We start from the raw sequence: 22,418 nt of genomic DNA, 5'->3' as shown, positions 1-22,418 counted from the left end.
GCCTGCCAATTACTTCAAACGGAGCTGGCTGCATAGGAAGTATTTGGGGAATATTAGCACTTATCTAATATTCCACATCTAGTCAAATGTCTGAAATCGTAAAATCAGATATTCCACCTTCTAACCACAACTTCCTGTTCTCCACTTTTCAAGACCTTCTACCCCTACTAGCTACTCTGCTGCATTAGTAGCCCAAGGTCTGGGTCTCCATTCTCCAGCATTTCGGCCATCTCCTGGTTTTTCATCCTTTCTCCTTTGCTAAGACCCCACGGTCAATCACTTAACTTACTTTCATATAATACCCACAGTTCCCTCACATGTGGTCTGTTTCTATTAGGATTAGGTTCATGACATATGACAGAAAACCCAAAATAACAGTTCTTAAAATCATGACTGTTTATTTCTCTCTCAAAGAAATCCAGAGGTGGTTAGCCCAGAGATAACAGAGAGACTCTGTGTGCCTGAGGAACCCTTGCTCCTCCTCTCTCACTGTTTGCCCATTCTTAGCACCCTGTCTTGTAGTCCAAGATGGCTGCTTGAGCTCCTGCCATGATGTCCACATTCCAGACAGCACAACGAGGAAGCAAGAGGAAGAACAAAATGGAGTGCCCCTGCAGTCTATCCTTCTCCGGAGCCTTTTCATCCTGTGCCCTCCTCTCATATCTCCTTGGCGAGAACTCAGTTCCATAGCCACACCTAGTTGCTGCTTACTTGCTGTCCCAAATAAAAGGAGAAAAGGGAAGGTTGGTTCTACTGCTGTACCTGCTTCCTGGTCAATCTACAGCCAGTGATGACTTCGTCATCCACTTCTGCTTCCAAGCTGTCCCCAGTACTGGAGAAAATAACATAATTGAGCTGACAGGCAGCACTACAGACTCCTGGCTTCCAGCCCAACCAAGCCCCCCACACTCCTAGAAAAAGCCATTTTCCTCTCTTTTGCATGCCTCATGGCAATTATTCCAAGTATTCAATCACTTTCCTGAATCCCTCTTCCCACCCCTTGCTCTTGGCAGGAGTCTTGCCTCCATCCTCCCTCTCATCAGCCTTCAGACATCCCTTTCATTCCTCTGAAGCTGCTCCAGCTCCACCCAGGGGGTGACTTCCTCCCTGGCAAGAGTGGGCCTTCTCTTCCCCCCGAACCAAATGGTGAGATTTAGCACAGAGCTGAACATACAATCAACAGAAACAAACTGATGAGAGCTGAGGTGTGAATAACTAAACGACTTAATCTGTACGCTCTCCCACGATGATCTGGTTTTTAACCAGAGCCTTCAGTGCTCCACTCCAAAGGAGGCACCTCAGGGGGAATCAAGGGGCCCAAGCAGGCTGACTTGGGGTTATTTTAGGGACCGTGGTCCCCTGCCCCTAGCAGCCCTCAAACCCTTCCTCACAGCAGCAGATGGAACTCCAAATGGAAAACAGTTCCCCCCGAAAAAAGCCCACAATCATGTGACACCATCATCCCTTCCCCTCTATGACTTCAGCCAGTCCCCATCCTCAGGCCCTACCAGCACATGGGCACCGGGCATACTGTCCACCTCCAAAAAGAGGAAAAATGACTCAGGAGAGAATGCCAGTATTGTCCCATGTTAAAGAGAAAGTGTCCATATTCTTACAGAAAGCATCTCCTTTGCAACCAGGCTGCTTTCCTAGGAACAGCCTGGGTACAGATGTCCTGGGTTTCGGGACTGACTGAGGTCAGCCACAACATCCTTCAGTAAAGGGAGGGGAAGCAGAAGCCAGAGAAGAGCGGGAATTCTCAGCCCACCAAACCCCGTCTGCAGAAAGCCTCCGATTCCTGCCACACTTGGAGAACCTGGAGGACTGGGGTGGGGGACTCTTTTCTAGGGACTCACATTGGCTCTCAGGGCCCTGGCCCCCTCCATCCTGCTCTGCTCCCACTGAGCTAATGAGGGCTTGGGTCAGGAAATTGCTCAGGAACTAAAGGGTTCCTACTTAAGTGTGAAAAGTCGAACTTAGAGGTTGCTATAAAAAGGAGCAAAAATAACAGATGTGCCTCTTCGTCTGTCTTTATGTTCCCTGTTTCATTTGTCACACACATCTTGCAATAGCTACTCATTTTCACATTTTCCTCAGTCACTTCCTCCCTCCAACGTGAATTACTTAAAATAACAACTACCTCTTGGGGTCAGCCTCACAGCCATGCATAGCAGGCAGCAGCTCCAGGACAAGGACTGAGCCCAGAAGGAGCTTCAGGTGAGGCTTAATCACTGTCCTGACTCTCAGGACTCTTAACAATAGTCAGAGGTGCCGCTGTGTGAGGACCCTACCTGGATAACACTGGTAACTCCAAGGACAAGCTTGGCTAGGAGAGCAAGAGAGAGCACAGGCCATCTGGCATGAAAAGAGCATGTGACCAGAGACAGGACCTTGATTTTTGGTTCAGTGTACACTGTCAGCATGCTGTGTGGCCATGAACAAGTTGCTTCCCCTCTCTGGGTCTCAGACTCATCTGTAAAATAAGGGTGTAAGAAGGCCCTTCCAGTGCTGTGTCCATGCCTGGAGCCTCTCCCACATTCGGTCCCACCTCCTAGATCTCCCTCCTCTCCATCTCTCACCAGTTAGGCTCTCCAGTGCCTTAGTTCGCTGCCTATTTATGAACACGTCTGGTCTAATGTAGTAGACTCTGGACTGTTCTTCCAGCCTCCAGGGTTAACCTCCTGCGATTTGTTTTCCACCCTGCCCCTGGACCACTCCTCAATGCTGATCTCATGTTCTGTTTAAAATCTATTTGTTGCTTTCCATTGCATCCAACCTCTCAGCCACCATCTCACTCTACCTCTCTTATTATAGCTTCTGACTTCATTCACGAGTATTTATTGAGCACCTCCTATGTGTCAAGCACTGTTCTAGGAGTTCAGGATACATCAATAAGCCTTCAAGACTCAGTTCAATTGTCACCTCTCCTAGAAAGCCTTCTTTCACTTCACTCCGTTATGCATTCCTGCGGGGCAAGATCCTGCCTCCCCGGTATGCAATCTGCTACACCTGACCAGATTGTAACACAGCAGAAGCAGGAACCTTTCCCTCCTTCCCTGCTGTCTCATCAATGGACACACCTAGGGAAGGTGGCTTCAGTTTATGTTTGCTGAGTAGAATGGTTAATTTTACATGTCAGTTTGGCTGGGCCAAGGTACCTCAATATTTGGTTATACACTATTCTAGATCTTTCGGTGAAGATATTTTTTAGATGAGGTTAACATTAACATTTAAATCAGTAGATTTTGAGTAAAGCAGATTACCCTTCAAAATGTGGGTAGGCCTCATCCAATCAGTAGAAGGTCTTAAGACAAAAAAAATGACTGAGGTCCCCAAAGGAAGAGGGAATTCTGCCTCCAGGATGCCTTCAGACTTCAACTGCAACATCAACTCTTCTCTCGAGCTCCAGTATGCCAGCTGTACCCTACAGATCTTGGACTTGCTAGCCTCCACAATCATATGAGCCAATTCTCTAAAATAAATAATCTCTTCCTCCCTCTGTCTACACACACAGACACAGACACACACACACCCCTATTGGTTCCATGTTTCTGGAGAAACCCAACTAATACACTAAGTAATTCAATCCTTCCCCCTCTCTTCACCCTCCCCCCAACACTTATCTGATACCTGTGGCTAAAGAAGGTGTAGGAGGAAGAGAAGTGGATAGCTTTTTCATATGCTTATTAACCTTTTTTTTTTTTTTTTTTTTTTTTTGAGACGGAGTCTCGCTCTGTCACCCAGGCTGGAGTGCAGTGGCCGGATCTCAGCTCACTGCAAGCTCCGCCTCCCGGGTTCACGCCATTCTCCTGCCTCAGCCTCCCGAGTAGCTGGGACTACAGGCGCCTGCCACCTCGCCCGGCTAAGTTTTTGTATTTTTAGTAGAGACGGGGTTTCACTGTGTTACCCAGGATGGTCTCGATCTCCTGACCTCGTGATCCGCCCGTCTCGGCCTCCCAAAGTGCTGGGATTACAGGCTTGAGCCACCGCGCCCAGCCTTATTAACCATTTTTATACCTTCCTCTGTGAAGAGCCTTCCTTTGTGAAGAGCCATAATGCTGCTTTTTCTCTCTTATTATTGATTTGTAGGAGATCTATCTCTGTCTCTATATGTTGTGAACATTTCCCCCCGACAATGTGGCCTGTGTTCTCATTTCTTAACATTGTCATTTGCCGCAGAAAGTTTTGATTTTGGTGAAGCCAAATTTATTATTTTTTTTTATGCTTAGGGATTTTTGTGTCCTAAGAAATCTTTTCCTACCCCAAAGTTGAAAAGATATTTTCCTGTGTTTTCTTTTTTTTTTTGAAATGGAGTCTCACTCTGTCACCCAGGCTGGAGTGCAATGGTGTGGTCTCTGCTCACTGCAACCTCCCCCTCCCGGGTTCAAGAGATTCTCCCGCCTCAGCTTCCCGAGTAGCTGGGACTACAGGTGCATGCCACCACACCTGACTAATTTTTGTATTTTTAGTAAGGTTTCAGTATGTTGGCCAGGCTGGTCTCGAACTCCTGACCTCGTGATCCGCCCGCCTTGGCTTCCCAAAGGGCTAGGATTACAGGCATGAGCCACCATGCCTGGCCTGTTTTCTTCTGAAAGACTTTTAGACTTACCTTTCAAGTTTAAATTTGTGATCCATCTCAAATTAATTTTTGTGTATGCTATGAAGTAGAGGTAGAGGTCCTTTTCTGTTTCATAAGGACATTCAGTTATTCCAGTACCACTTACAGAAAAGATTCCTTTCCCCCATTGAAAGGCACTGGTGTTTTTGTTGAAAATCAAGTTACAAAATATGTATCAGTTTACTTCTGAACTTGATATTCTATTCCATTGATCTATCTAATTATCCATATGCAATAACATATTGTCTTAACTATTATAGCTTTATAGTATATCCTGAAATCTGACAGTATAAATCATCCAACCTCAATCTTTGAGATTGTTTTGCTTATTCTAGGTCCTTCTGAAATTTCATACAAATTTTAGAATTAGCTTATCAATTTTTACAAAAAGTCTGATGGGATTAAAACTGGGATGTCATTTAACAATATTACATCTTAACTACATCAACTCTTCCAGTCTATGAACACAGATCTACATTTATTTATATCTTCTTGAGTTTCTCCCAGCAGTGTTTTATAGTTTCAGCATAGCAGCCTTCCACATCTTTTGTTATATTTCTTCCTATTTCATGCTTTTTGATGCTCTGTAAATGGTATTTTTAAAATAAACTCTATTTTTTAGAATAATTTTAAAGAAAAATTGTAAGGAACAGAGTTCCCACTTACTCCAAAGTCAGTTTCCCCTATTGTCAACAACTTATATTATAATGTATGGTACATTTGTCACAATTAATGAACCAATATTGATACATTATTACTCACCAGACACCAGAGTTGATTCAGATTTCCTTAGTTTTTACCCACAGTCCTTTCTCTGTCCTAGGATCCCATCCAGGATATCACATTATTTTTAGTCATCATGTCTCCCTAGGTTCCTCTTGACTGTGACAGTTTCTCAAACTTTTCTTGTTTGTGATGATCTTGGCAGGTGAGAGAAGTACTGGTAAGGTATTATGTAGAATGTCCCTCAATTGGGAACTGTTTTTCTCATGATAAGACTGGGGTTATGGGTTTTTGGCAGGGAGACCACAGAAATAAATTGCCATTTTCATCATATCAAGGGTACTGCTATGATTTGAATGTCACCTCCAAAACTCATGTTGAAATTTAATTGCCAATGTAATGATATTGGGTAGTGGTGCCTTTAAGAGGTGATTAGGTTATAAGGGCTCTGCCCTAATGAATGGATTAATGTCATTATCACAGGAGTAGGTTCCTGAAAAAAAGGATGAGTTTGGTCAGATTTCCTCTATCTGTCTCTTGTTCTTCCATCATGGGAAAATGCAGCACAAGGCTTTTGCCAGATGCTAGCACCATGCTCTTGGATTTTCCAGCCTCCAGCACTGTGAAGAATAAATTTCTTTTCTTTGTAAATTACCCTGCCTGTGGTATTCTGTTATAGCACAAAAAAGACTAAGACAAGGGCCGGGCACCGTGGCTCACGTCTGTAATCCTAGCACTTTGGGAGGCCGAGGTGGGCAGATCACCTGAGGTCAGGAGTTCAAGACCAGCCTGGCCAACGTGGTGAAACCCCGTCCCTACTAAAAATCCAAAAAAATTAGCCAAGCATGGTGGTGGGCACCTGTAATCCCAGCTACTGGGAGGCTGAGGCAGAAGAATCACTTGAACCTAGGAGGCAGAGGTTGCAGAGAGCCAAGACAACGCCATTGCACTCCAGCCTGGGCAACAAGAGTGAAACTCCATCTCAAAATAATAATAATAATAATAATAATAAATTTTAAAAAGACTAATACAGGGACATACTATCAACATGAGTTATCACTGTTGATTTTGACGTTGATTATCTGGCTGAGGCAGTGTTTGTCAGGTTTTCCACTGTAAAGTTACTTTGTTTCCCCTTTCCCTACTATACTCATTGGAATCAAGTCACTATGCATAGCCACACTTAAGCAGTACAGTTATGCTTCATTTCTTCTAGGGTAGTGTATCTACATAAATTATTTGTAATTCTTCTGCATAGAATTTTCTCTTATTCACGAATTTATTTATTCAATCATTTGTTTATATCAGTATGGACACTTGGATATTTGCCATAAATCTGGGTTATAGTCATACTATTTTGTTGCACAAATTTTTCCAACTTTGGTCTTTAGGACATCTTTCAGTAGGCTTCTGTGTCACTCTGACATACCTCCATCAGTGATTTTTTCTTTTGTTTGTTTCTTTATCACTCCCTAACATTCTGACACTACAAGATGCTCCAGGCTCATCTATGTTATGCCCCAGTCTTAGAATCAACCATATCTCCAAGGAGCCTTAGTTCCTTTTGTTTGAGAATAGTTTTGGAAACCAAGATCTGGCAACTAGGTATGCTCATTGCTACTGAGGAGTTGCTGCATAAAAATGACATTTTAAAATATTTTTCATTTTTTAATTTTTATTTTATAGACAAGGTCTCCTTCTGTCACCCAGGCTGGAGTGCACTAGCACAATAACAGCTCACTGCAACCTCAAACTTCTAGGCTCAAGTGATCCTCAAGCCTTAGCCTTCTGAGTAGCTACAATGACAGGAGAGTGCCACTACACCTGGCTATTTTTTTTTTTTTTTGTAGAGGTGGGTCTTGCTATGTTGCCAAGGCTAATGTCAAACCACTGGCCTCAAGCAATTCTCCTGTCTCAGACTCCCAAGGTGCTGGCATTATAGGCATGAGCCACCACACCTGGCCTAGCATCTTTTAAATCTCATTTTCCAAATGTTTGTCACTAGCATATAGAAATAGAAATAATTTTTAAACATTTACCTCTGTGATGGTTAATACTGAGTGTCAACTTGATTGGATTCAAGGATACAAAGTATTGATCCTGGGTGTGTGTGTGAGGGTTTTGCCAAAGGAGATTAACACTTGAGTCAGTGGGCTGGGAAAGGGAAACCCACCCTTAATTGGGTGGCACCATCTAATCAGCTGCCAGCAAATATAAAGCAGGCAGAAAAGTGTGAAAAGTTGAGACTGGCCCAGCCCACCAGCCTATATCTTTCTCCCATGCTGGACATGTCCTGCCCTCAAACATTGGACTCCAAGTTCTACAGTTTTGAGACTGGGACTGACTCTCCTTGTTCCTCAAGCTTGCAGACAGCCTATTGTAGGAACTTGTGATCATGTAAGTTAATACTTAATAAACTCCTCTTTATATATATATAAAGGCTATCCTATTAGTTCTATCCTATTAGTTCTGTCCCTCTAGAGAACCCTGACTAATAAAGATTTTGGCACCAGGAGTGGTTCTAGAAGAGCAGAATATTAAGGATGGAGTTCTTTCGTTGGTTTTGGGGTTTCTGGAGTTGGTGGCTTAACATGATTAGACCCCAAAATGCTGAGGACTCTACTTCTAATAGTATGGAGAACACTGACAGTCCTTAGCACAAACTGTTTAAGAGAGTTATGCAAAATAAATGCATTTGACACTTCTGAGTCATCGCTCATGAGAGGCAAGGAGTTTAGTGACTCTATACATAAATACCTTTGACCATATGTGGAGAACCAAGGAACATAATGAAGCTCGTTGGTTGCTCCTAAGTTCATTGCACAAAATGATGAAATAAAATGATGAACTCAGGGATTCTGTCTCCTGGATTCAGAAGCAGACACTGAGCCTCAAATCTGCCAAGACTGCCCTGAGTAAGAGTCTTATCTCCTGTAGAGAAAGAGCTGAAATTGTGGAAAAACAGACACAAGCTCTTATCATGTGAGTGGCTGACCTGCAATAAAAGGTGCATGCACAGCCTCACCACAGATGTCTACTGTTCCTTTTTTTTTGAGATGGAGTCTTCCTTTATTGCCCAGGCTGGAGTTCATGACATGATCTCAGCTCACTGCAACCTCTGCCTCCTGGGTTCAAGTGATTCTCCTACCTCAGCCTCCCAAGTAGCTGGGATTACAGACGTGCACCACCGTGCTCAGCTAATGTTTGTATTTTTAGTAGAGACAGGGTTTCACCACATTGACCAGGTTGGTCTTGAACTCCTGACCTCATGGTCTGCCCACCTCGGCCCCCCAAAGTGTTGGGATTACAGGCGTGAGCCACTGCACCCAGCCATCTACTGTTAAAGTGAGGACATTGATTGGAAAAGAATGGGACCCTGCAACTTGGAATGGGGACATGTGGGAGGACCTTGATGAAGCTGGGGACACTGGGTTTGTAAACTTTGATAAAACTTTTTTACCAGAAGGAACAACTTCCCCACCCCCAGGAGTGACAACATCCCCTCCCAGACCCATGCTGCCATCAGCCTTTCCACCTTTGACTGAGGAGATAAACTCTGTGCCGCCTGAGGCAACAGTGATGGCCTCCTCTGAGGCAGTTGCTAGGTAAAATAATGTTGACTCTCCTCAGGACACACCCCCAATACCCCTGTTTGCTTCTAGACCTGTAACTGAAGTCCCAGCGGGCCCCTAGAGGTGAGGTTGAGAGTATGACCCATAAGAAGGTGCACTACACTCGAAAAGAACTGTTTGGGTTCTCTAATGTATATAAAGAGAAATCTGGAGAACAGGCATGGGAATGGATATTAAGGGTATGGGATAATGGTGGGAGGAATATAGTGTTGGATCAGGCTCAATTTATTGATTTGGGTCCACTAAGTAGGGACTCTGCTTTTAATGTTGCAGCTCTGGGAGTTTAAAAAGGTTCTAATAGTTTATTTGCTTAGTTAGCTGAAAATATGGATTAAAATATAGCCCACTGTGAGAGAGCTGGAAATTCCTGATCTCCCTTGCTTTAATGTAGAGGAAGGGATCCAACGGCTTAGGGAGATTGGGATGGTGGAGTGGATTAGTCACTTCAGACCTACTCATCCTAGCTGGGAGGATCCAGAAGATATACCCTTGACCACTGCCTTGTGAAATAGATTTGTGAGGGCAGCACCTGCATTTTTGGAGAGCCCTGTAAGTGCTCTTCTCTGCATGCCAGACCTAAGGGAGGGAATCGCAGTCACTCAACTATAAACCTTAAATAAAACGGAAATAGTTGGATCCCGAGGTGGCAGGGGCCAAGTGGTGGCACTCAATCATCAAAGGCAAGGTGGGCATAGCTAGTGTAATGAACAAGAGAGGCAAAGCAGCAATCAGAATACCCTGACTCATGTAGAGCTCTGGCATTGGCTAATAAGTCATGGTGTTCCTAGAACTGAAGTTGATAGGAAGCCTACTGCATTCCTGCTTAATTTATATAAGCAGAAAACCTCCAGGTCAAATGGATAGAAGACTAATTTGAATTACAAAAACAGAAAATCATGGCCTGTCAATCAATTTCCAGACTTAAGCCAATTTACAGACCCAAAACCCCTTGAAAGAAGGGGAGGCCAGGTCCCCTTGAGGAAGGACCCCACTACACTACCGATAATTTATGCAGTGAATCTTTCTCCCATCCTTCCCTAAAGAGACCTCTAGTCTTTAACCAGGATAACTGTGTGCTGGAGAAAGGGAAATGATCAGATATTTCCAGGACCACTGGACACTGGCTCTGAGCTGACGCTGATTCCAGAAGACCCAAAACATCATTGTGGTCCTCCACTAAAGTAGGGGCTTATGGAGGTCAGGTAATCAATGGAGTTTTAGCTCAGGTCCAACTTACAGTGAGTCCAGTGGGTCCCCAGGCTCATGCTGTGGTCACGTCCCCAGTGTCAGAATGCATAATTGGCATAAATATACCTAGCAGCTGGCAGAAACCCCACACTGGCTACCTGACTGGTAAGGTGAGGACCCTTATGGTAGGAAAGGCCAAGTGGAAGCCATTAGAGATGCCTCTACCTAGAAAAATAGTAAATCAAAAACAATACTGCATCCCTGGAGGGATTGTGGAGATGACTGCCAACATCAAAGACTTGAAGGACACAGGGGTGGTGATTCACACCACATCCCCATTCAGCTCTCCCATTTGGCCTGTGCAGAAGACAGGTGGATCTTGAAGAATGACACTGGATTCTCGTAAGCTTAACCAAGTGGTGACTCCAGTTGCAGCTGCTATACCAGATGTGGTTTCATTGCTTGAGCAAATTAACACATCTCCTGGTACCTGGTATGCAGCTATTTACTAGGCAAATGCCTTTTTCTCCATTTCTGTCCATAAGGCCCACAAGAAACAATTTATCTTCAGCTGGCAAGGCCAGCAATATACCTTTACTGTGCTACCTCAAGGGTATATCAACTCTCCAGGTTTGCATCATAATCTTATTCGGAGAGATCTTGATTGTTTTTCGCTTCCACAAGATATCACACTGGTCCATTACATTGATGACATTATGCTGATTGGATCCAGTGGGCAAGAAGTAGCAAACACACTGGACTTATTGGTAAGACATTTGTGTGCCAGGGGATGGGAAATAAATACAACTAAAATTCAGGGACCTTCTACCTCAGTAAAATTTCTAGGGGTCCAGTGGTGTGGAGACTGTCAAGATACTCCTTCTAAGGTGAAGGATAAATTGCTGCATTTGGTCCATCCTACAACCAAGAAAGGCACAACGCCTAACGGACCTATTTGGATTTCAGAGGCAACACATTTCCCATTTGGGTGTGTTATTCTGGCCCATGTGGAGTCCAGGCAGCTGTGCAAGCTGCTCTGCCACTTAGGCCATGTGACCCAGCAGATCCAACAGTGCTTGAGGTGTCAGTGGCAGAGAGGAATGCTGTTTGGAGCCTTTTGCAGGCCCCCACAGGCGAATCACAGCAGAAGTGTCTAGGATTTTGGAGCAAGGCCCTGCCATCTTCTCCAGATAACTACTCTCCTTTTGAGAGACAGCTCTTGACCTGTTACTGGGCTTTGGTGGAAACTGAACGTTTGACTATGGGTCATCAAGTCACTATGCGACTTAAACTGCCGATCACGAACTGGGTGCTTTCTGGCTCATCTAGCCATATAGTGGGTTGTGCAAAGCAGCATTCCATCATCAAATGGAAGTGGTATATATGTGATCAGGCTCAAGTAGGTCCTGAAGGCACAAGTAAGTTATGTGAGGAAGTGGCTCAAATACCCACGGTCTCCACTCCTGCCACCCTGCCTTCTCTCCCTCAGCCTGCACTGATGGCCTCATGGACAGTTCCCTATGAACAGCTGACAGGAAGAGAAGGCTAGGACTTGGTTCACAGATGGTTCTGCACGATATGCAGGCACCATCCAAAAGTGGACAGCAGTAGCACTACAGCCACTTTCTAGGACATCCCTGAAGGATAGTGGTGAAGGGAAATCTTCCCAGTGGGCAGAACTTTGAGCAGTGCACCTGGTTGTGCACTTTGCATGGAAGGAGAAATGGCCAGATGTGTGATTATACACTCATTCATGGGCTGTAGCCAATGGTTTGGCTGGATGGTCAGGGACTTAGAAGAAGCATGATTGGAAAACTGGTGACAACGAAATCTGGGGAAGAGGTATGTGGATGGACTCTCTGAGTTGTCAAAAACTGTGAAGATATTTGTATCCCATGTGAGTGCTCACCAATGGGTGACTTCAGCAGAGGAGGATTTTAATAATCAAGTGGATAGCATGACCCGTTCTGTGGACACCACTCAGCCTCTTTCCTCAGCCACCCCTGTTATTGCCCAATGGGCTCATGAACAAAGTGGCCATGGTAGCAGGGATGGAGGTTACGTATGGGCTCAGCAAAATGAACTTCCACTCACCAAGGCTGACCTGGCTGTGGCCACTGCTGAATGACCAGTTTGCCAGCAGCAGAGACCAACACTGAGCCCTTGATATGGCAGCATTTCTCAGGGTGATCAGCCAGCTACCTGGTGGCAGGTTGATTATATTGGACCTCTTTCATTATGGAAAGGGCAGAGGTTTGTCCCCACTGGAATAGACACTTATTCTGGATATGAGTTTGCCTACCCTGCATGCAATGCTTCTGCCAAGACTACTATCCATGGACTCACGGAATGCCTTATCCACCGCCATGGTGTTCCACATTAGCATTGCCTCTGACCAAGGCACTCACTCTATGGCTAAGGAAGTGCAGCAGTGGGCTCATGCTCATGGAATTCACTGGTCTTACCATGATCCCCATCATCCTGAAGCAGCTGGAATGATAGAACAGTGGAATAGTCTTTTTAAGTCACAATTACAATGCCACCTAGGTAACAATACATGCCAGGGCCTGCAGAAGGCCATGTATGAATCAGCATCCAATATATGGTACTGTTTCTCCCATAGCCAGGATTCACAGGTCCAGGAATCAAGGGGTGAAAGTGGGAGTAGCACCACTCATCACCCCTAGTGATACACTAACAAAATTTTTGCTTCCTGTTCCCGTGACATTACATTCTTCTGGCCTAGAGGTCTTAGTTCGAGAGGGAGGGACATTGCCACCAGAAGACACAACAATCCCATTAAACTGGAGGTTAAGATTGCCACCTGGACACTTTGGGTTCCTCCTGCCTTTAACTCAACAGGCTAAGAAGGGAGTTAGTGTTGGTTGGGGTGACTGACCCGGACTATCAAGATGAAAGCAGTCCACTACTCCACAATGGAGGCAAGGAATAGTATGCATGGAATATAGGAGATCCATTAGGGCGTCTCTTACTACTACCATGCCCTGTAATTAAGGTCAATGGGAAACTACAACAGCCCAATCCAGTCAGGACTACAAATGGCCCAGACCCTTCAGGAATGAAGGTTTGAGTCACTCCACCAGGAAACAAACCATGACCTGCTGAGGTGCTGGCTAAAGACAAAGGGAATACAGAATGGGTAATAGAGAAGTTAGTCATCAATACCAGCTATGACCATGTGACCAGCTGCAGAACCAGGGACTGTAATTGTCACGAGTATTTCTTCCTTCTGTTAAAAACATGTTTGTGCATGTATACACTTGTAGTAAGAAAATATCTTCATTTTATTTCCTTTTTCCTTTACCATGTGATATAAGATTTATTGACTTGATATCAGCATTTAAGTATTGTTAACTTTATGTAATAGTATTTGGGTTGGGGATTGGTGCGTTTCTGGTTATATGAAGAATAGTTGTATTATGTTAGGTATAATTATGACCTTATTATTGTTTATCTGAAGATTATGTATGATCTCAGGAGATGTGTATGGGTTCAAGTTGACAAAGAGTGGACTTGTGATGGCTAATATTGTCAACTTGATTGGACTGAAGGATACAAAGTACTGATCCTGGGTGTGTCTGTGAGGGTTTTGCCAAAGGAGATTAACATTTGACTCAGTGGGCTGGGAAAGGCAGACCCTCCCTTAATTGGGTGGGCACCATCTAATCAACTTCTAGCAAGTATAAAGCAGGCAGAAAAACATGAAAAGTTGAGACTGGCCTAGCTTCTCAGCCCATATCTTTCTCTGGTGCTGGACGCTTCCTGCCCTCAAACACTGCACTCCAAGTTCTACAGTTTTGAGACTGGGACTGGCTCTCCTTGTTCCTCAAGCTTGCAGACAGCCTATTGTGGGATCTTGTGATCATGTAAGTTAATACTTAATAAACTCCACTTTATATATATATATATCTCCTATTAGTTGTGTCCCTCTAGAGAACCCTAATACAACCTTGTATCCCATAGTGTGAATCACTTATTAGTTCTAGACATTTCTTCCTAGATTCCTTTGGTTTTTTTGCATACATAATCATTTTGTCTGTGCATACACAGTTATTTATTTTTCTTTTGTAAATCTATTATTTTATCTTATATTTGCTAGGGCCTCCATAACAATATTGAATAGAAATGGAGAAAGTGGCCATTCTTGCTTTGTTATTAACATTTTAAAGGAAAAGTGCCTATCTCACCATTAATAATGATACTATCTATAAATTTTTCATAGGTATGCTTTATCAAGTTGAGGAAAATCCCTTCCATTCCTAGTTTGTCAAGAGCACTTATGAATGGGTGTTGATATTATTTTTATTTATTTTTGTTATGATTTTTTAACAAGCTTTTCAAATGCATTTTTCTGAATCCATTGAGATGATTACGTTATTTTTCTCCTTTATTTATTTATTTTTTTGAGACGGAGTCTTGCTCTGTCACCCAGACAGGAGTCCAGTGGCGCGAACTCGGCTCACTGCAAGCTCTGCCTCCCGGGTTCACGCCATTCTCCTGCCTCGGCCTCCCGAGTAGCTGGGACTACAGGCGCCTGCCATCATGCCTCAGCCTCCTGAGTAACTGGGATTACAGGCACACACAACCATACCTGGCTAATTTTTGTATTTTTTAGTAGAGACAGGGTTTCACCATGTTGGCCAGGCTGGTCTCGAACTCCTGACCTCAGGTGATCCACCTGCCTCGGCCTCCTAAAGTGCTGGGATTACAGGCATGAGCCACTGCGCCGGGTCTGTGTATCTTTTTAAAGATGGATGTTTATGGGGGTAATCTAAGCAACCTTTGCCTAACACAAGAGCATAAAGATGTTTTCCTGTTTTCTTCTATATTTCTCAGTTTTAGGAATTATTTTTGGCATATAATCTAGTTTTTCTTAATCAATAATGCCTTCATTTAGAGTCAACTCACTGTTAATTATTGACATCTTTTATGCAATTTTTAAGCAAATGAAGTTTACAAACTGTTTGCTTGTGTACACTTTTTTTTAAAAAGATAGACTTTAGTTTTTTACACCAGTTTTAGGTTCTTAGCAAATTGTGGGGAAAGTATAGAGAGTTCCCATACACCTCCTACACCCACACATGCACAACCTCTGCCACTGTCAACATCCCACACCAGAGTGGCACATTTGTTAATTGTCAATGAACTTACATTGAAAAAATATTATGACCTGAAGTTCATAGTTTATGCTAGGGCTCACTCTTTGTGTTATACATTTTATGGGTTTTGACAAATTTATAATGAAATGCCTCCATCATCATTTAGAATAGTTTAACTGCTGTAAAGATCCTGTGCCTTGCCTGTTCATCCCTCCTTCTTCCCTAACCCCTGGAACCACTGATCTTTTTACTTTTTTTACTTCTTCCTGAATGTCATATAGTTGAAATAATGCATTATATAGCCTTTTCAGATTGGCTTCCTTAATAACATGCATCTAATGTTCCTTCAGGTCTTTTCATGGTTGATAGCTCATTTCTTTCTTTCTTTCTTTCTTTCTTTCTTTCTTTTTTTTTTCCTGAGATGGAGTTTCACTCTTATTGCCCAGGCTGGAGTGCAATGGCGTGATCTCTGCTCACTGCAACCTGCACCTCCCGGGTTCAAGCGATTCTCCTGCCTCAGCCTCCTGAGTAGCTGGGACTACAGGCACCCACCACCACGCCCAGATAGTTTTTGTATTTTTAGTAGAGACGGGGTTTCACCATGTTGGTCAGGCTGGTCTCAAACTCCTGGCCTTAGGCAATCCACCCACCTTGGACTCCCAAAGTGCTGGGATTACAGGCGTGAGCCACCGTGCCTGGCCTGCTTATTTCTTTTTAACACTGAAAAATATTCCACTGTCTGGATATACCACAGTTTATTTTTCCATTCACCTATTGAAAGACATCTTGGTTGCTTTCAAATTTTGGCAATTATGAATGAAACTCCTAAAAATATCCAGGTGCAGGTTCATTTTTTGTGTGTGTGTGTTAAGTTTTCAACTCATTTGGGTAAATACCAAGGAGTATCATTACTGGATCATATGGTAAGACTACATTCAGTTTTAAGAGAAACTTCCGTACTGTCTTCCAAAGTGGCTGATATGATTTGGATCTGTCTCCACCAAAATCTCATGTTTAATTGTCACCCTCAGTGTTGGGGGTTGGGCCTGGTGGGAGGTGATTTAATCATGGGGGTGGACTTTCCCCTTGGTACTGTGTGGCAATATTGAGTCTATTCTTGTGAGATTTGGTCGTTTAAACGTGTGTAGCACCTCCTCTCCTTGCTCTCTCCCTGCTCTATGTGAATATGCCTGCTCCCATTTTGCCTTCTGCCATGAGTAAAATCTCCCTGAAGTCTTCCCAGAAGTGGATGCTGCTATGCTTCCTGTACAGCCTGCAGAACAATGAGCCAATTACACCTCTTTTCTTTATAAATTACCCAGTCTCAGGTATTTCTCTGTAGCAGTGTGAGAACGAACTAATATAGTGGCTGTACCATTTTGCATTACCATCAGCAATGAATGAGTGTTCCCGTTGCTCCACATCCTCACAAGTATTTGTTGCTGTCAGTCTTTAGGACTGTGGCCATTCTAATAGGTGTGTATCTCACTGGTGTTTTCATTTACAATTCCATGATGACATATGATAAACCTCGCCATATTTTTTTCTTTTCTTTTTTTTTTCTTTTTTCTTTTTTTTTAATTCAGTCTCCTTGGGTGGCTCATGCCTGTAATCCCTGCATTTTGAAAGGCTGAGGTGGGCAGATCATTTGAGGTCAGGAGTTGGAAACCAGCCTGGCCAACATGGTGAAACCCCATCTCTCCTAAATAAAAAAATTAGCCAGGTGTGGTGGCACATGCCTGTAATCCTAGCTACTTAGGAGGCTGAGGCAGGGAGAATTGTTTGAACCCAGTAGATGGAGGTTGCAGTGAGCCAAGACTGCACAACTGCACTCCAACCTGGGCAACAGACCGAGACTCTGTCTCAAAAAAAAAAAAAAACCAAAAAAACAAAAAATTATTTTAGGTTTGAAGGCACATGTGAAGGTTTGTTACATAGATAAACACGTGTCATGGGGGTTTCTTGCACATATTATGACATCACCCAAGTATTAAGCTCAGTATCCAATAGTCATCTTTTCTGCTCCTCTCCCTCCTCCCACCCTCCCCCTTCAAGTAGACCCCAGTATCTGTGTTTCATTCTTAGTGTTCCTAAGTTCTTATCATTTAGCTTCCACTTATATGTCAGAACATGCAGAATTTGGTTTTCTGTTCCTGCATTAGTTTGCTAAGGGTGATAGCCTCCAGCTTCATTCATGTTCCCATAAAAGGCATGATCTTGTTCCTTTTTATGGCTGCATAATATTCCACAGTGTATATGTACCACATTTTCTTTATCTAGTCTGTCAGTGATGGGCATTTAAGTTGATTCCAAGTCTGTGCTATCGTGAATGGTGCTGCAAACAACAATCATGTGCATGTGTCTTTAGGGTAGAATGCTTTATACTCCTCTGGGTATATACCCAGTAATGGGATTGCTGAGATGAAAGGTAGTTCTGCTTTTAGTTGCCATACTGCCTCCCACAAGGGTTGAACTAATTTACACTCTCACCAACAATGTATAAGGGTTCCCTTTGCTCCACAATCTTGCCAGTATGTGTTTTTGTTTGTTTGTTTGTCTGTTTGTTTTAGGGGGGGATGCTTTTTAATAATAGTCATTCTGACTGGTGTGAGATGATATCTCATTGTAGTTTTGATTTGCATTTGTCTAATGAACAGGATGAACCTCTTCTCATGTTTATTTGCCATCTGTACATCTCCTCTGGTAAGGTGTCTGTTCGTGCCTTTTGCCCATTTTAAAATCAGGTTGTTCCAAAACAGCATAGTACTGGTACAAAAACAGACACATAGACCAATGGAACAGAATAGAGATCTCAGAAATAAGATGGCACATCTATAACCATCTGATCTTTGACAAACCTGACAAAAACAAGCGATGTGGAAAGGATTCCCTATTTAATAAATGGTGCTCAGAAAACTGGCTGGCCATATGCAGAAAATTGAAACTGAACCCCTTCCTTACACCTTATACAAAAATTAACTCAAGATGGATTAAAGACTTAAATGTAAAGCCCAAAACTATAAAAACCTTAGAAGAAACTTTAGGCAATACCATTCAGGATATAGGCACAGGCAGAGATATCATGACAAAAACACCAAAAGCAATGGTAGCAAAATTAAAAATTGACAAATGGGATCTAATTAAAGTAAAGAGCATCTGCACAGTAAAAGAAACTATCATCAGAGTGAACAGATAATGGGAGAAAATTTTTGCAATCTAACCATCTGACAAAGGGCTAATATCCAGAATGTACATGGAACTTGTATTTACAAGAAAAAACAAACGAACGAACAGCCCATTAAAAAGTGGGCAAAGGACATGAACAGACGCTTCTCAAAAGACATTTATGAAGCCAACAAACATATGAAAAAAAGCTCAACATCACTGATAGAGAAATGCAAATCAAAAACATAATGAGACACCATCTCACCCAAGTCAGAATGGTGATTATTAAAAGGTCAAGAAACAACAGATGTTGGTGAGACTGTGGGGAAATAGGAACACTTTTACAATGTTGGTAGGAATGTAAATTAGGTCAACCATTGTGGTAGACAGTATGGCGATTCCTCAAAGACCTAGAACCAGAAATACCATTTGACCCAGCAATCTGATTACTGGGTATATACCCAAAGGAATATAAATTACTCTATTATAAAGATACATGCATACATATATTCATTGCACTATTCACAATAACAAAGACATGGAATCAACCCGAATACCCATCAATAATAGACTGGATAAAGAAAATGTGGTACATATACACTGTGGAATACTATGCAGCCATAAAAAGGAATGAGATCATGTCCTTTGCAGGGACATGGATGGAGCTGGAAGCTATTATCCTCAGCAAACTAACACAGAAACAGAAAACCAAACACTGCATATTCTCACTTATAAGTGGGAGCTGAACAAGAACACACGGACACAGGGAGGGGAACAAAACACAGTGGGGCCTGTTGGGGGGAGATCAGGGGGAGGGAGAGCATCAGGATTATCAGGAAATAATTAATGCACACAGGCTTAATACCTAGGTGACGGGTTGATAGACGCAGTGAACCACCATGGCACACATTTACTTATGTAACAAACCTGCACATCTAGCACATGTATCCCAGAACTTAAATACAAAATATAAAAAATAAATCTAAATTTCAAAAAATCAAGTCATTCATTTCCCTATTGAGTTTTAACAGTTCTTTATATATTTTGGACATTTCTTTTTTTTTTTTTTTAGATGGAGTCTTGCTCGTCACCCAGGCTGGAGTGCAATGGCACGATCTCGGCTCACTGCAACCTCCGCCTCCCAGGTTCAAGCAATTCTCCTGCCTCAGCCTCTCGAGTAGCTAGGATTATAGGCACCCACCACCACGCCTGGCTAATTTTTGTATTTTTTAGTAGAGACAGGGTTTCGCCCTGTTGGCCAGGCTAGTCTCGAACTCCTGGCCTCATGATCCACCTGCCTTGGCCTCCCAAAGTGCTGGGATTACAAGCGTGAGCCACTGTGCCCAGCCTGGACCATAGTCCTTTATCAGATATGTCATTAGCAAATATTTTATCCCAATCTGGTTTGTCTTCTCATTCTCTTGGCAGTCTCTTTCACAGAGCATACGTTTTTCTTTTATTTTAATGAATCCATCTTATCCTTTCATTCATGAATCATGCCTTTACTGTTGTATATAAAAAGCCATACCTATACCCAAGGTCATTTAGATTTTCACCTATATTAGCTTCTAGGAGTTTTATAGTTTTGTGTTTTACATTTCAATCTATGGTCCATTTTGACTTTTTTTTGTGAAAGATGTAAAGTCTGTTTTTTGTTTTTTCATGTGGATGTCATTTTTCCAGCACTATTTGGTGAAAAAACATATTTTCTCCATTGCATTGTCTTTGTTCCTTAGTCAAAGACAGCTGACTCTATTTATGTAAGCTTATTTCTGGGATCTATTCTGTTCCATTAATCTACTTGTCTATCCTTTTGACAATATCACATTGTCTTGATTATTGTAGCCTTATAGTAACTTTTTTTTTTCTTTTTGAGATGGAGTTTCACTCTTGTTGCTCAGGCTGGAGTGCAATGGTACAGTCTCGGCTCACTGCAACCTCTGCCTCCCAAGTTCAAGTGATTCTCCTGCCTCAGCCTCCCAAGTAGCTGGGATTACAGGCACCTGCCACCATGGCCGGCTAATTTTTTGTATTTTTAGTAGAGACAGGGTTTTGCCTTGTTGGTCAGGCTGGTCTTGAACTCCTGATCTCAGGTGATCCACCTGCCTTGGCCTCCCAAAGTGTTGGGATTACAGACGTGAGCCACCATGCCTGGCCTTTAGTAACTCTTGAAGTCAGAAAGAATCAGTCCTCGCACGTTGCTTGTCTTCTTTTTTTTTATTTTATTTATTTATTTATTATTATTATACTTTAAGTTGTAGGGTACATGTGCATAACGTGCAGGTTTGTTACATATGTATACTTGTGCCATGTTGGTGTGCTGCACCCATCAACTCATCATTTACATCAGGAATAACTCCCAATGCAATCCCTCCCCCCTCCCCCCTCCCCATGATAGGCCCGTGTGTGTGATGTTCCCCTTCCAGAGTCCAAGTGATCTCACTGTTCAGTTCCCACCTATGAGTGAGAACATGCGGTGTTTGGTTTTCTGTTCTTGTGATAGTTTGCTAAGAATGATGGTTTCCAGCTGCATCCATGTCCCTACAAAGGATGCAAACTCATCCTTTTTGATGGCTGCATAATATTCCATGGTATATATGTGCCACATTTTCTTAATCCAATCTGTCACTGATGGACATTTGGGTTGATTCCAAGTCTTTGCTATTGTGAATAGTGCTGCAATAAACATATGTGTGCATGTGTCTTTATAGCAGCATAATTTATAATCCTTTGGGTTTACCCAGTAATGGGATGGCTGGGTCATATGGTACTTCTAGTTCTAGATCCTTGAGGAATCACCATACTGTTTTCCATAATGGTTGAACTAATTTACAATCCCACCAACAGTGTAAAAGTGTTCCTATTTCTCCACATCCTCTCCAGCACCTGTTGTTTCCTGACTTTTTAATGATCGCCATTCTAACCGGTGTGAGATGGTATCTCATTGTGGTTTTGATTTGCATTTCTCTGATGGCCAGTGATGATGACCATTTTTTCATGTGTCTGTTGGCTGTATGAATGTCTTCTTTTGAGAAATGCCTGTTCATATCCTTTGCCCACTTTTTGATGGGGTTGTTTGTTTTTTTCTTGTAAATTTGTTTGAGTTCTTTGTAGGTTCTGGATATTAGCCCTTTGTCAGATGAGTAGATTGCAAAAATTTTCTCCCATTCTGTAGGTTGCCTGTTCACTCTGATGGTAGTTTCTTTTGCTGTGCAGAAGCTCTTTAATTTAATGAGATCCCATTTGTCAATTTTGGCTTTTGCTGCCGTTGCTTTTGGTGTTTTAGACATGAAGTCTTTGCCCATGCCTATGTCCTGAATGGTACTACCTAGGTTTTCCTCTAGGATTTTTATGGTATTAGGTCTAACATTTAAGTCTCTAATCCATCTTGAATTAATTTTCGTATAAGGAGTAAGGAAAGGATCCAGTTTCAGCTTTCTACTTATGGCTAGCCAATTTTCCCAGCACCATTTATTAAATAGGGAATCCTTTCCCCATTTCTTGTTTCTCTCAGGTTTGTCAAAGATCAGATGGCTGTAGATGTGTGGTATTATTTCTGAGGACTCTGTTCTGTTCCATTGGTCTATATCTCTGTTTTGGTACCAGTACCATGCTGTTTTGGTTACTGTAGCCTTGTAGTATAGTTTGAAGTCAGGTAGCGTGATGCCTCCAGCTTTGTTCTTTTGACTTAGGATTGTCTTGGAGATGCGGGCTCTTTTTTGGTTCCATATGAACTTTAAAGCAGTTTTTTCCAATTCTGCGAAGAAACTCATTGGTAGCTTGATGGGGATGGCATTGAATCTATAAATTACCTTGGGCAGTATGGCCATTTTCACGATATTGATTCTTCCTATCTATGAGCATGGTATGTTGTTCCATTTGTTTGTGTCCTCTTTTATTTCACTGAGCAGTGGTTTGTAGTTCTCCTTGAAGAGGTCCTTTACATCCCTTGTAAGTTGGATTCCTAGGTAT

At 42.7% G+C, this 22,418-nt stretch overlaps 1 protein-coding gene across 1 annotated transcript in view; it reads right to left on the bottom strand.

Moving 5' to 3' along the window:
* Window positions 1-681: 681 nt before the first annotated feature.
* LOC105499676 (protein inhibitor of activated STAT 2) overlaps window positions 682-22,418 on the bottom strand; it is a 165,272-nt gene continuing 143,535 nt past the window's right edge. Inside the window, exon 14 of the mRNA XM_071085412.1 lies at window positions 682-714. Within this exon, the coding sequence (XP_070941513.1) occupies window positions 697-714 (18 nt within the window). The 3' untranslated portion in view covers window positions 682-696. The remainder of the gene's footprint in view (window positions 715-22,418) is intronic.

Source organism: Macaca nemestrina, chromosome 19 (genome assembly GCF_043159975.1).
Source record: "Macaca nemestrina isolate mMacNem1 chromosome 19, mMacNem.hap1, whole genome shotgun sequence".
Taxonomy (NCBI): Eukaryota; Metazoa; Chordata; class Mammalia; order Primates; family Cercopithecidae; genus Macaca; species Macaca nemestrina.
The sequence above is the reverse complement of the archived record's forward strand: the minus strand, read 5'-3'. Positions and strand labels throughout refer to the sequence as shown.